At 48.4% G+C, this 15192-nt stretch overlaps 1 protein-coding gene across 1 annotated transcript in view; it reads left to right on the forward strand.

Moving 5' to 3' along the window:
• Positions 1-15192, forward strand: part of MYH9 (myosin heavy chain 9) — a 386037-nt gene that overhangs the window by 24418 nt on the left and 346427 nt on the right. The window contains exon 2 of the mRNA XM_088481216.1: positions 7280-7629. Coding sequence (XP_088337342.1) covers positions 7300-7629 — 330 coding nt within the window. The 5' untranslated portion in view covers positions 7280-7299. The remainder of the gene's footprint in view (positions 1-7279; positions 7630-15192) is intronic.

Raw genomic sequence — 15192 nt, forward strand, 5'->3', positions numbered from 1 at the left:
CTGCAGATGGGCTTTGCTCTGGTCACCGGTTTTCCTTCTCCCTCTGGTGAGAATGTGATTCTTGTATGTGTCCAGATCTTTGTTCTCTCTCTTCCTTCTCCTCCTCTGGCCTTATGGCTTGGTAACTGAGGTGCCTTGGCCCGGGGGCGGGGTATAGGAGGGGGACCTAGTGCATCCTGGGAGGCTGAAAGCTTAACTCTTTGGTGCCCTGCGACTGACGTCACACCTATACCCCAAGGTATCCTGTGGAACCCTATGGACTTCGTAGAAATAGAGATAACAAGGGTAAGTTCTTACCATATCTCATATTTTTTTTTACCCAGGGAGCATCTTAATGTTCACTCTAGGTCCGGTGCCGAACCTAGAGAAAGGGCACCTCGGCGCACGCGTGTGAGTAGGGAGGCGTGGTCATGAGAAAAAGGGATGTGTCTTTAAGACACTCCTTTCTTTATCACTCTTGGGGGAGGGAGTGCCTTGCACTTGTGGACATGCTGCGCTGCCTCCAAGCTCTCCCTTCTCTGTGAATAAAGGCGGTAAAGTAAAACGGCTAAATTAATTTCCCCCCCCCCTCCCCCCAGGTGTTTTTGTTTCTTTACAATTGCTCTCCTTATTGCATGGAAAACCTCCAAATTCCACACAGAGCCCTGTCTTGGCTTGAACCCATGTGCTGCTGAAGCAATGCTACAATGTGGATCACCAGTCTCGAGCCTCAAAAAAACAGAAAAAGAATCCATAGGGGGAAATAAGACCTCATTTAGCAGCCCCGTGGGCTCGGTCAAGGGGAAATGAGCACCGTGGTAAAATACTTCACCTCTGTTTTAATCTAGAATTAAGAGTAAACTTTGAATTTATCATACCAGTTTGCAAGACCCCTATAAAACTTTAAGGCACAAAACTGACTTGATCAGGAAACCATTCCTGTCCCGGACTTGACGCACCAGTAACCGTGACCAGAATATAATAAATTCCCTAACCCCTGTTCCTTATTGAGGATTCAACTCCTCTTTATTCAATTTACACTTTGCATCTAAGGCCCGTATTCAATTAGCCACGAAAAGTTGGAAATCCGTGAAAAAAAGTATCGCCGACTGCGACTTTTCGGCAGGCGGAACTCATCTCCGTATTCAATTTTATTGAATTTTCGCGTACTAAACGCAATGTTATGTAATAGGCGAAAAAGATTCGCCCTTTGAATAGGTGGAGAAAAAAAGGGCAAAATCGCTATTTTGTGGTGCAAAGGTGGGGAAACCACTCTGCACCCTTGGGACAGACCCCCAAAGGATAACTGCGTCAAAAAAACACTTAAAAAAAAAAGGAATACCCCTAAAATGATTTGGTAAAAGTGCAAAGTGGGGGTACAAACGTAAAAGCTAGCAAAATAGACTTTTGGGGGGTCTGCAAGTAGTGGTGAGGTGTGTTTTTTGATTGCAGGTGCTTGCTTCAGGTATTTTTTTTTTTTTTTTTAAACTTTACTTTAGCGACTTTAAACCATGCTTGCACTCATTTTCAAGTACACCAAATTTGACAGGTGAACTTATTTTCACCCCCAGAAACTGCTTAATGCTATTCTTCACCACTTGTGTAAAGACTCTAATTAGAAGAAATTGACACACCTTAAGTTCCCCAAATAGATTTATTAGGGTTATTTGGGGGTATGTACATTGATCCCCAATGTTAGTGCATCTTTTAGAGGGGTCTGGCTGATTTCCCCGACGGCACTTTTCGCTTGGTGTAGATTTACCGGTTGCGTTTTTGTGTGTTTTGGAATTGAATAGGGCGAATCGTGGGGATGCGCGCGATAAGTTTCTGCGGTGAAAATACGTGACGTGGGCAAAGTCCAGTAGGTAAAAAAGTATTGCAGGTGCAAAACTAATTGATATACACTTACGACTTAGGGCGGTATTCAAAGTTTTCACTTTCTCCAGTGGTCTGATGGTACAGCCTACTGTACATATTACGAAGTGTTGTCATATGTTTAATCATTGTCATCAATTCCTGCTGTAGTGGGATCTTAAAATCTTTATTTCTACTTCAGGGTCCATCCTGTTACAGCCCCTGAAGATTTTTAATTTTTTTTTTTTTACATGGCAGCTATGGCTGCACATCTAGAGTGGACAGTATGTACAGATGTCCATGCTGTCGCTCCCTCACCCCGAAAGACCAGAACGCCGGTACAGACCCGGGGATGCAGGTCGGGAGTCTGGGGTCACGGCTAGCGGTGACCCCAGACTGGCCGGATTCAAGGGGACAGGTAAGCGGCGGGTCCTGCGGACGGTGCCAGCCGGAATACACAGTCCTGAGTCCCCAGGCAGGGGGCTCCCTGGGGACTGGCTGCGAGTGGAGCCAGGTATTAACCTGCGCTTCCACAAGCCTTGGTTATTGAGGATGACTATCCTCCCGTGGCCAAATCCAAATATGGATTCTTTAAGGATATTAAAGGTGGTGCCACTGTATTTCCTCTATCTGGTCAGTTGGTGGATCATTTAGCAGAGGTGTGGAAAAACCCGGGTAAGAGGTACCACCCTCAAACGCTTGGCCTTTGCTTACCCCTTTGCAGATAATTATTTTTCCAAATGGGAAACCCCTCCACAGGTGGATTCTCATGTCACAGGCCTTGTGAGGAGTGTTACATTGCCCTCCATGTCCTCCTTTAAAGGATGCTAAGGATCGCAAGGTTGAAATATGCCTGAAATCCGTTTATTCATTTGCGAGGGGCGGGGGGGGGCATAGCTGTGCCCATGTGCTGGGTGGCCAGAGCCATGGAGCGCTGGGCTGATGGCTTGGAGACGTCTCTAGACCCTGACTCGTCACCTGAGTAGGTGGAGTTGGTGGGTAATCTCAGAGACTCGGCCACGTATGTTAATGAGGCCTTGGATATAGGGCTCCTCACTTCCAGGATCTCAGCAGCAGTGGAGGCTCTCCGCACCCTATGGTTGCGTTCTTGGAAAGCAGACGCAGATTTCAAAAAGGGATTGGAATGCTTGCCCTTTAATGGACAGGTCCTGTTTGGCCCTGATCTGGACAAAATTGTGGCCACTCTGGCAGCAGCTAAGTCTGCGTGTCTGCAATCGGCTACAGTCCATCAGCATCTGGTACTTCGTCTTTTCGGCCCTATAGGGCCCAGGGTAAGTCCAAAGTGCAGTCCTTTCCTAGTCAGACAGGGGCCAATAAATCTACCAAGCCAAAGAAGCAGGCTTGGCGTACAAGACGTCTGACTTTGGAGTAGGACGATAAGCCTTCAGCCTGACTGGATGGGCCTCCCCTTGGGTGGACCCCAAAGTGGAAGGCCGGGTACTTCAGTTCGCCCAGTGCTGGTGTCTCACAACCGTGGACACTTGGGTAAGAGAAGTGGTCCTTCAGGGGTACACCCTCTCCTTCCGGCGGAGGCCTTCCAGACGGTTTTTCACCACGGGCCTTCAGTCTGATCAAGACAAGGCCCTGGAATTCTGGAAGGTGATCCACTATGCTCCAGGCTGGAGTTATAGTGCCAGTTCCGTTGTCCCAGAGGGGATCGGGGTATTACTCCAATCTTTCTCTTACAGAAACCAAATGGGTCTTACAGGCCCATCCTCAACCTCAAATCACTCAACAAATTCTTGAGGGTTCCTCTGTTCAGGATGGAGACCCTGCCTTCCATCATTTTGGCGATGGAGCCTGGGGATTTTATGGTGTTGCTAGATATTCAGGATGCCTACCTGCATATCCCCATTGTCTCAGCACACCAGCGTTTCCTCAGGTTTGCAGTAGTCGACCAACACTTCCAATTTCAGGCACTGCCCTTTGGTTGGCCACGGCGCCTCGAGTGTTTACCAATGTTATGGCAGCCCACCTGCAGATGCAGGGGGTACGCTTGTTGCCCTATCTGGACGACCTGTTGTTGGCAAGGTCTCCAGAGATCCTTCAGCACCATCTGCAACTGACATACTCTGTGTTTGCAGGCTCATGGCTGGCTGATAAACTGGAAGAGGTCCTCTCTGGTTCCCTCATAGAGGATGCTCCATCTCAGAGCTCTGTTGGACTCCCAACATCAGAGGATCTTTGTGACAGAGGAAAAGATCTCTGCATTGCAGGCAAAAGTACGCAGTTGCCTGCAGAGTTGCCGGGTGTCTATTCACTCGGCAATGAGGTTACTGGGATCCATGGTGTCGATGTTCGACATGGTGGAGTACGCCCAGTTTCACTCAAGACCTCTGCAGAAGTTGATCCTCTCCAGATGGAATGGGTTGCCCCACCGGATAAAGACAGACAATGGTGCATTCACTGGAGGTATATCTGTCTCTGGCCTGGTGGCTGCAGCCTACTCACCTGAACAGGGGGTGCCCCTTTTGGATTGTGGACTGGGTCCTTCTGACTACGGACGCCAGTCTCCGAGGTTAGGGAGCAGTGACTGGTCCTTACTACTTCCAGGGAAGGTGGACCCCAGCAGTATCTGTGCTTCCAATAAACATCTTAGAACTCCGGCCAGTATTCAAGGCACTCCAAAAAGCAAGACATGTCCTCCACGGAAAACCCATGCAGGTACAGTCTGACAACGTCACCATGGCGTGGAGGAACCCGCAGTCAGGCGGCCCTGACAGAGGTGTCCTGCATTCTAGCGTGGGCGGAAGGCAATCTCCCTGCTATCTCTGCAGTGTTCACACCAGGAGTCCTGAACTGGGAAGCAGACTTTCTCAGCCGTCAAGGCGTGCATCCAGGAGAATGGTCTCTTCACCAGGAAGTGTTTGAGCTACTGGTGAACAAGTGGTGCCTTCCAGAGATAGACATCATGGCCTCCCGACACAATAACAAGCTTCCTCTGTAAGGGTCAAGAACAAGAGACAGAGGCACTTCTGGTAGACTTGTCGGTCCGGTGGACCTTCCAGTTTGCGTACCGCTTACCTCTGTTCTCCCTTCCTCAAGTGATTCGCAAATTCAAGCAAGAAGACTGCACGCTCCAGCGTGGCCCAGACGTCACTGGTACTCAGATCTTCGGAGTCTCTACGTAGACTATCCGATGCTGTTGCCTCTATGTCCGGACCTGTTGTCTCAACTCCTTGCCATCACCCGGACCTGGGTCGGTCTGTCTTTGACGGAGTGACTGTTGAGACTGCCCTCTTAAGGTCCAGGGGCAGTCTCAACAGTTACTACACTTCCTGATGTCCGCACCTTTTATGCAAGGTGTACTTCGTATTCAGCCTCCCTTTGTTCCACCAGTGGCTCCTTGGGATTTGGCTGTGGACCGGAGGGCTCTCCAAGGACCGCCATTTGAACCACTGGGCTCAGTGGATTTTAAATGGCTTACAGCTATACTGTTTTTCTTCTGACCATTGCTTTGGCCAGAAGGGTGTCAGATTTGGGGGGGCGCTCTCGTCGCCCTCCCTTCCTGATTTTCCATAGGGACAGGGCAGTGCTTCGCACTCGCCCTGGGTTCCTACCTAAGGTGGTATCTAGTTTCCACATCAATGAGGAGATCATAGTACCCGCCTTTTAATTCCCCAGACCTCTCTGCTGGTGAGGCCTCCTTGGATGTGGTACGGGCTCTTAGGATTTATGTTGACCGTCCCAGCTCTTTTCGGAGACTGGACTCTGTTTGTCCTATGTTTTCCATATGGTTGGCCTGCCACTAAGCAAACTTTGGCAGGATGGATTCACATGGTGATTTCTGAGGCTTACATTCATGAGGGCCTTTCTGTACCATCCTCTCTTAAAGGTCACTCTACTCGGTCTGTGGGTCCTTCGTGGGCAGCTCGCTGTGGTGCCTCTGCTGTTCAGCTTTGCAAGGCAGCCACATGGTCTTCTGCTCATACCTTTGTGAGCTATTATGCATTTGACACCTTTTGCCTCTCAGGATGCTTCCTTCAGGTGGCGGATTCTCCTTCCAGCACAGGACCTTCCCCTCCCTTTAAAGGATTCTGCTCTGGGACATCCCCAAGGGATACCCTATGGACCCTGAAGTAGAAAATAAGAGATGGTAAGAACTTACCCTTATCTCTATTTCTACGAAGTCCATAGGGTTTCACAGGACTCCCACCCTGTCGCACCTGTGCTGCAGATGGGCTTTGATCTGGTCACCGGTTTTTCAGTCTCCTTCTGGTGAGCATGTGATTCTTGTGTGTTCCAGACTTTCTTCTTTGTTCTTCTCCGGCCTAAGGATTGTTACGAAACTGCCTTGGCTAGGGGGCGGGGTATAGGAGAGGGACCCCAGTGCATCCTGGGAGGCTGAAAATTTAACTCTGTGGTGCCCGATGACTACCGCCATCGCCTATACCCCAAGTTATCCTGTGGAACCCTATTGACTTCGTAGAAAGAGAGAGAACAAGTTTAAGTTCTTACCATATCTCTTATTTTTCAACCAGTATGTGTTTGTATGTACTCATGTGTTTGCTTGGGTTTCTTCCAAACTGTACACGGAGCCCTGGTTGTAATCCATGACATTAGTGCTTAGAGGCAGCAGTGTTAGCCACTGTCAACATGCCTTCCCCATGTACAATATTCCTGTAAACTATAATTAAATTTTCTACAGCTTGTTATATTGATACATGGAACAAACAGAGTGATGTTCGTAAAACAAGATTTATCTTGCTATATCATTTCTAATTTGAAAAAGGCATGTGTAACATTTATTCTGCATGACCTGTTTTTACCATCACCAAAAAAGGCAATTCCAACTACACTATTATTCAGTTAGAGGCAGATGTCGGAAATACTGTAACAATGTTCATATGTGACTGTCTATTTGCCAAGTGATGAAATATTTGCTAAGACTGAGGTCAGCATGACTTCCTTCCAACTTTGTTTTAATGCAGGACTTTATGTACTTTTATCCTTACACCAGTCAAGCTGTTGATATCATAGGCTCTCTAAAGCTGGGGTACACACTGTGCGATATATCGGCTATTCAATTGAATAGCCTATATAACTCAAGATCATCGGCGTGTGTTACCAGATATACCTGTGTACGACGTAGTTCAGACATCAGATCAGCCCTGCTGCACAGCAGATGCTTGAAACATCTGCAGAAATGTTGTTGCACGTGCTGGTGTATACGGGCGATATGCCGATTGCCCGTACATATGCTGCAGGGGACATGGCAGTTGACACCCCAACTGGGTGGGTAAATTAAAATGCCTGTCCAGTTGTGATGTAAGCGCACACCCATTACCCAAATGATTGGTATGTGTATGCATTTGCCAATTGTTTGTTTGGCCAAACAGCCGACCTGTCAGCCTATATGTACCCAGCTTATTTATGTGTATGTTTATAATAATTTTCTATTTTCTTGTGTCAATGCATTCTGCAGGTCGAACAACCTGAAAAATCATGGCGCAAAAGGATGCAGACAAATACCTCTATGTGGATCGCAACCTCAACAACCCTTTAGCTCAGGCAGACTGGGCAGCAAAAAAGCAAGTATGGGTGCCCTCAGAAAAACATGGTTTTGAAGCAGCCAGTTTGAAAGAAGAAGTGGGTGATGAGGCGATTGTTGAATTGGCAGAGAATGGCAAAAGAGTAAAGGTTAATAAGGATGATATACAAAAAATGAACCCTCCTAAATTCTCTAAAGTTGAAGATATGGCTGAGCTGACCTGTTTAAATGAAGCATCTGTCCTGCACAATTTGAAAGAACGATACTACTCTGGTTTAATTTATGTAAGTAAATCTTTATTTGGTTTTTAACTTTGAACACATGCAGTATAAAGGAATCTTGCCATAGATCACTTTAAATTGTGTAATATGCCCAGCATATGATTTTATTCACTCCTATTGGAATGTATATCCTATCTAAACAGACTTCTGCCTGCCATTTAGTTCTCTGCTGCAATTTTCATGACTTCTGGAAGTTTGGTTTTGTATGAGTAACTTAGTTTTGTGCATGCTTATTCTAGATTGTAGTAAGTGCTCTATTCAGGAGTGTCAAGCAGACCTCCAGTAATAGTCTAATAAATCTGCATTCTTATGTCTGGGCTTTTTATTTTAATTTTTTTCAGTCTCTTATTCCAACCAACTTTTTTGAGTGGTTTGTTCTTTCACACCATGGAGGCTGCCAATTTGAATGAAAATTGTTTGATACTGATGCCCAAGAAGCAAATACAAGACAGACCTCTGCTCTTTTCTATATATCGTCTGCTCATGTCCTTGTTCTCACTGAACACCTTAGCATTCATTCAGTTTCTGCACCTTTACCCCATTCCCTGAGAATGGTGGTCCTTTTTAGTTCAAAAGTGATTGTCTGCATATTTTGTGCTTTTCTCCACTTATTACCGTATATACTCGAGTATAAGCCGACCCGAATATAAGGCGAGGTACCTACTTTTACCCCATAAAACTGGGAAAACTTATTGACTCGAGTATAATCCTAGTGTGGGAAATGGCAGCAGCTGGTTGTGCCCCCAGTGGTAATTCCCCCTGGTTGTGCCCCCAGTGGTAATTCCCCCTGGTTGTGCCCCCAGTGGTGACAGACTCTCAGCGGCTGCTGATTACAGCAAACACACAGCTGCCGGCTCCGGCGGCTGTGTGTGTGTGCTGTGTAGCGCTGACCGAACTCCGTCCGGTCAGCGCTACACTTCACTCGAGTATAAGCCGAGGGGTACTTTTTCAGCACAAAAAATGTGCTGAAAAACTCGGCTTATACTCGAGTATATACAGTAAATATGGTCATCACATTTGACAAATTCTTCCACTAGTAATTTGATTTGCATCCTACCAGTACAAATACAGCTATGGGTCATGCTAAGCCGTCTGAATCTGTTTCAATCTTTGAATTGACCCACATCTGCAGTTGCTGAAGAGGTCTCCATTTATTAATGCCTTAAGGCGGATATCCACTAGCCGATTAAAATTAGCGCTTTAACCACTTAACTGACAAATTCTATTTCGAAAAACTGCTCCAAAATTGTCGGTTTCTTTTGCTTGAATTAGGTCAAGAACATAATTTTAAACCTTATCCATCACTATTTTATTTGAAAAAAATATTTTTTTAAAACACAGTATACCATAAAAATAGCACTTTTATGTTATACTGTAGTGACCAATGACAGCTGTACCATCGATGGTTCAACCATTGTTAGAAGCCATCAATTGTTTAGCGATTGGTCGAGATCTGTGTAGACCAGTGGTTCCCAAACTGCGCCACGGCACCCTGGGGTGCCTCGGGACACTTGCAGGGGTTCCTCAGCTTGGAGGTCCAGGGCCAAATCAAATTCTTTATGGTCACTGTAATATAAACGTGTGCACAAACCTGTCCACCACTATATAACCAAACCGAACGATGACAGGTCAGCACAATTTACTTCACTACATTTTTATTGCATTTCTCAATAACAAACTTATGGCTTAGGGGTGCCGTGAAAACAATACTAGTGCACTAGGGCGCCGTGGTTCAAAAAAGTTTGGGAACCACTGGTGTAGACCACAACTGCCGATGTTTCCTAAACATCGATGAGGGTTGCCATCGATGGTGCAACATTGATGGCCACCAGCAATGGCAAACTACTTGGTTTGGTCAGACCATCGATGGTCGGTTGCCATCCCTAAACAGAGGCTCTGATTTCTACTTCAGGGTCCATAGGGGGTCCACAGGGTTGACCTTGGGGTATAGGTTGGGAACCAAATCCGGGCACCATGCAGTTAAAGCTTTTAGCTCCCAGGATGCACTTGGGTCCACTCTCCCTATAACCCCGCCCCCCAGCCAGAGGCACCTCAGTTTAAGTTGGTGCCCGGCCGGAGTCGGGTCACCGTTACTGCAGAGGGGCTGCTTAGCAGCCCCTAAGCTTAAAATTTATTAAGAGTTTTATTTTATTATTTTTTTACTACTCTTCAGAGCGGCAGCATCAGACTGTCCAATGGACGTCTAAGCTGCCGCTCCTACACCCCGCCGGCGCTGCGACGCCAGTATAGATCTGGGGATCGCAGCGGGACCCCTAGAGTCTGTACTAGCCGGGCTCTGGAGGAATCCCTGGGCTGCTGCCGGATCGACGGGGACAGGTAAGTCGCGTGGTCACCGCTTGCGGTGACCCGCGTGTACATGCAGCCTTATGCCTCCGGTCTCTGGGGACAGACCGGAGGCGCTAGCGGTAGCGGCGGGCATCACCCTCCATGGAGGCATACCCCGCGTGTCCACAGCCCACCAGGGATTATAGCGGCAGCCGGCATCCCGGGGGGTTAATTGCTAGCCAGGGGAGGAAGCCTTCCCTGTCTAGCGGCTCCTCCCCTCAGCTCAGCACGCCTTTCAATACTGCAGTCTGGCGTCGCTGAGCTGCTTCCTCCGCGGGCCACGCTTCTTCTGAGGTCTCCAGTGGCCATTTTCTCTGTGGTGCTGCAGAACTCCTAGGATGTCAGTGAGCCCAGTCCCCCTGCGTACCTGGCCATTTTGGGTGAGTGTACACAGCGCTATAGCCTTCCCAGACACTGAATCTGGGCAGTTGAATGTAGCGACATTGTGCAGTATATTATGTCATGCAAATGTATGTATATATATTTTTCTGCATTGTATGTGACTTATGCTAGTGCTGACTGTCTGCTTTTTCTCTCACCTGTAAGTGTATATCTATCCCTTTTCTTTATCTGCCCTAATACAGGTGTACCTGGGGTGGTCCTGAGACCTCACATATATATACTTGTTAATATCTGTGAGGTTTGTCACATACTGTTGCGTCCTGCACGTTGCCATATTTTAGATGGAACTGTGAGTTGCATACGCTGATAATGGGTCCCTGCAGCTAATCTTAGCGTCAGTCAGGACCGGTATGGCGCTGCTTAATATTTCCGTCAAGATAGTCAGATATATCTGACCAGGAGATTGCACACGATACTGCACCCATTATTGCTATCCTGCAAGTCATAGCCTGCAGGTAGTAGTGCGGTGGATTTTAACTTAGGTTTATTTATGCGGCACCATCTGGTGCCGGGCCCCTTGCACGACCCCCTTAAAGGGCGGTTTATTTCTCAGGATCCTCTCCTTTGAGGATCGCCGGGCTGGCCCCATTGTCGTCACTCACTTGGAGTTACTTCACCATACTGCCCTTTTGAACTCGGGGTATCTCGCAATTTCTTGCAATTTACCCCTGTGCAACAGACTATCGCTCCCCGCCGGAGTTTTTCACAGTACATGAATTACCTCCGATACCACATCGGTCTGTCTTTCCCCTTGCAGGGATTACCACAACGGCCACCCTGGTGGATGTCGTTTTATACGAAATACTAATTGGCGTGATATACGCCCTGTGGTTACTTCCCAGTGGCTCTGCCGTGAACTGGATGGTGTATTCGGCTCTTTCCCTCTCACATGGGGGGAGCCGATTTCAAGTATTATCCCTGCTTTGGGACTGGTAGCCAGGTTCATTCGGGATATAGAGAATGTCGATCCTGCACCTGTATCATACATCTCCCGTTTTCTGCCCAGCGGGTGGATCTCATAGCGGGAGTCTGGCTGTCGCCAGATAGGAGGAGTCACAAAGGCCTCCTGTTTCCCATTCCCTGAGGGTCCTCACAAGTAATGGAAATCCCCTTCTGGGATGGATTTGTATGTTAATTGTCGGGTTACAGGCATTAATACGCCTCCCATCCCCGCCTGGACGGATTTTACGGATCCGTAGGTGGTAACTTTGCCTGAAATCAATGTACTCGTTTTCAGGGCCTGTTGCCCGTTCTACCATGGCCATCGCATGGTGATGCTTTTGTGACGTTTTTCCCCTCCAACATGTCTGGGGTTCAAATATCTTTTGCCGCTCACATAAAATATGCAGTGGTCATATGTGGGATTACCTACATTGGATGCCGGTCTTCTAACTTTCAGGGTTTCGGCGGCGACTGTATCCGCCGCAATACCCTATGGCTGCGTTATGGGAAAGCAGAGGTGCAGACTCCTTCCATGGGGAAGATCTTGTTTGGTCCTGACCTTGACAAGATCGTTGCATCATTGGCAGTATCACTAATGGGGAGATACCATCTTTAGCTACTCCCACTACATTCGGACTAACTCTGTTAAGTCTTTTTCTCCTCAGGGTCAGCCTAAAGGCCTGTTTTTTCCTAGGCTGTCGGCCTCCATGGGGGCCACCATATCCAGTACCGAGCAGTCCTGGACTTCCGGACGACCCTGTTTCTACACCTGAGGATATACCCTCAGCCTGACGGGACAGGTCTACATCTGGGGAATTCCAGAGTGAGGTACTCAACGGCCTCTCATTGCTCAGGCGGCCTCCTCACAGGCATTGTTACACGGGCCCTTCTTCAGACCTGATCAGGGCCTTACAATCCCAGAAAGCTATACAGTCTTTGTGGTAAGCAGAGCTATTTCGGCCAACCTCACTATCTCAGTGAGGGACTGGTTGTTCTTCTTTCTTTCTGGGGCAGTGACCGACGGGTCCTCATTTGCCTATACTCTGTCACAAATCCCTGAATCAGATTCCAACGGTGCCTGGACTCAGGTGGAATCGTCCATGCTCCATAATCCGACGTTTGGAACCTGGGGATTTTATGGTATATCTGAGTATTCAGGATACTTACCTACGGGTACATACAGAGCCCTCTCATCAGCATGGGTTCAGGTTTGCTGTGCCACAGCAACACTTGTAAGTTTCGGGCTCTGCCTTTTGGGACTGTCCTCAACTCCACTGGGGTTTACCAGCCTTATGGATTTTCTGACAGTTCACCTGTTCAGTGTATCCGAATGCTCCTTTCTCTGACGGTCTCCTGCTTTTAGCAGGAACACCAAGGTACTTTACCGCCAGGTCAGGATAACCGTGGCTTCTTCTCGGCACAGATAATTAGTCAACGGAGAAAAAGTCCTCCCTGCATCCCTCACAGGGTTTTCTTCATCTGGGAGCACTGCTGGATTCTCAGAATCTGAGAATTTTTCTGGCGTAAGACAAGATCTCCACTCTTCAACTTGGAGTGTGCGGATATCTACGCAGTCGACATGTGTCATTACTCTTTGTGATGCGCGGTCTACCAGAGTGTCTACCTTTTGGTAGGGTGGAATGTGCTCAGTTCCATTCCAGGCCTTGCCATAATTGACTCCCCTCCAGATGGATCGAGTTTTTTCCATCGGATCGCGGTTCAAACGATGATACTTTCTCCGGAGGCGAGTTGGTCTCTGTCCGGGTGGCTATGGCCATCTCGTCCAGGGTGTTCTTTGCTACAGACAGTGTCTGGTCCGCATTCATTTCGGGGCAGTTGGACGTCTGTCGCTTCTGCCCTGCCACTTAACTTGTTGATACTTTAGGCTGTCTTGGACCTTCACTCTGGCCTAACCCATATGTCACGGTAAACCTGAATAGGTTCAGTCCGACAGTGTCACAACAGTGGCTTCCATCTAGGCAACACTGGTAGTTGGGTGGCAATGTCAGGAATGTCATCCATTCTGACATAGTCCAAGGGTCTTCTCCTGGCCAACTCTGCAGTGTTTATTCCCGGAGCTCTCCATTAGGAAGCGGGCTTCCTCAGCCGTCATGACGTGCATCCCGGGGACTAGTCTCTTCTCCAAGAGAGGTTTCAACTCCTGGTGAGCAGAGGGGGCCTCCCTGAGGGGATTGATCTCCATGGCCTTCTGACTCGATCACACATTACCGGTGTTACAGTCCAGCTCTAGGAGTATTGAAGCTACCTTCAGTGACTCTTTGTCAGTGAAGTGGTCCTTCCACTTTGTGTACCTGTGTCCTCCGGTCTCCCTTCTTCCTCAAGGTCTTCGGAAGTTTAATTCGAGACGGAGGGGCTTTCCTTCTGGGGGCTCCAGTTCGTCCCAGACATCACTGGTACTAAGATTTTCGGAGTCTCCTCATCGATGCTCCGTTCCTACTGCTTCACTATCTGGACCTGTTGTCTGTTGTTTTTCCCTGGACCTGGATCGTTTGTCTTTGACTGCGCCCCTACTGTGGTCCTAGGGCTTTCCTGGCTCTGTCTTCATTGAGATGTTTAGAGCAGATAGGCCAGACTTTGCTGGGATCTGCCACGGACTGTGGCATACATAATTCTCCTCCGGTGTCCAGGATTTCCAAATATTCTGGCATTCCTTCCGGCTGGCTTGGGTTTCACCCTTGGCCTGCCCTTCCTGACAGTGCGGATCTCTACACTGTCGGTATGGTTAAGATATGGAATTGCTCCGCTCTGGTATCCAGTTCATCCTTTGGAGTGTTTTCTGGATTATGCCTCTACTTGTCCTCCCTAGGGACTCCTGGGGAGTTAGTAGTGGTTCTTTGTTCCCTCCGGGGACTCGCGCTCTCTCTCGCGCTCGAGTGTCTGAATTAGGAGCGTTCTCATGTGGCTCCCTCTTCTGGAGGGCATCATGTCAGGGTGTGAGTTGCTCTCGCCCTGTGTTTCTTCTTAGAGTGGTTTTTAGGTTCCATATTATTCTGGAACTTCTGGTACGGCCATTCAGTCCCCAGTCCTCTCGGCTGGTGTGGCCTCATTGACTGTGGTCCGGCCTCTTTGTTTTTATGTGATCCGTTCAAGTTCCTTATGGTAATCGGACTTATTGGTGGTCTGCGGTTTCTGGTTTTCACAGGAAACTATGGCCTGCCTATAATGAAATGTTGGCTGGATGGCCTCGTATGTCTTCCTCAGGGGCCTACCCATGGGTGGGCATTTCTGTCGTTGAGGCTTGTTTTTTCTCGGGTCATGTAACCCTCGTGGGCGGCTTGTTGTGGCGCCTCGGCTGTTTTGCCATACTAGGTGTCCACGTGGTCTTCTGTCCATACCTTTTTAAGGTTCTAGGCATTGGTTTCCTTTGCCTCTCAGGATGCTTCCTTTTTGGCGACGGATTCTCCTCTCAGCACAAGAGCGTCCCCACCCTTGGTTGAACTGCTTTGGGACATCCCCAAGGTCAACCCTGTGGACCCCCTATGGACCCTGAAGTAGAAAACAAGAGATATGGTAAGAACTTACCTTTGTTATCTCTGTTTCTACGAAGTCCATAGGGTCCACAGGGCGCCCGCCCTGACGCACCTGGCTTCATATGGGCTGTGTTACTGGTCACCGGTTTCCCGTCTCCTTTTCTGTGAGTGTGGTTCTAGAGTGTTCCAGTTTTCTCTCTTTTTCTCTCCTCCTCCGGCCTTTGGCTACTTACAAACTGAGGTGCCTCTGGCTGGGGGGCGGGGTTATAGGGAGAGTGGACCCAAGTGCATCCTGGGAGCTAAAAGCTTTAACTGCATGGTGCCCGGATTTGGTTCCCAACCTATACCCCAAGGTCAACCCTGTGGACCCTATGGACTTCGTAGA

Source organism: Taudactylus pleione, unplaced genomic scaffold (assembly GCF_031769625.1).
Source record: "Taudactylus pleione unplaced genomic scaffold, aTauple2 ptg000266l, whole genome shotgun sequence".
Lineage (NCBI taxonomy): Eukaryota > Metazoa > Chordata > Amphibia > Anura > Myobatrachidae > Taudactylus > Taudactylus pleione.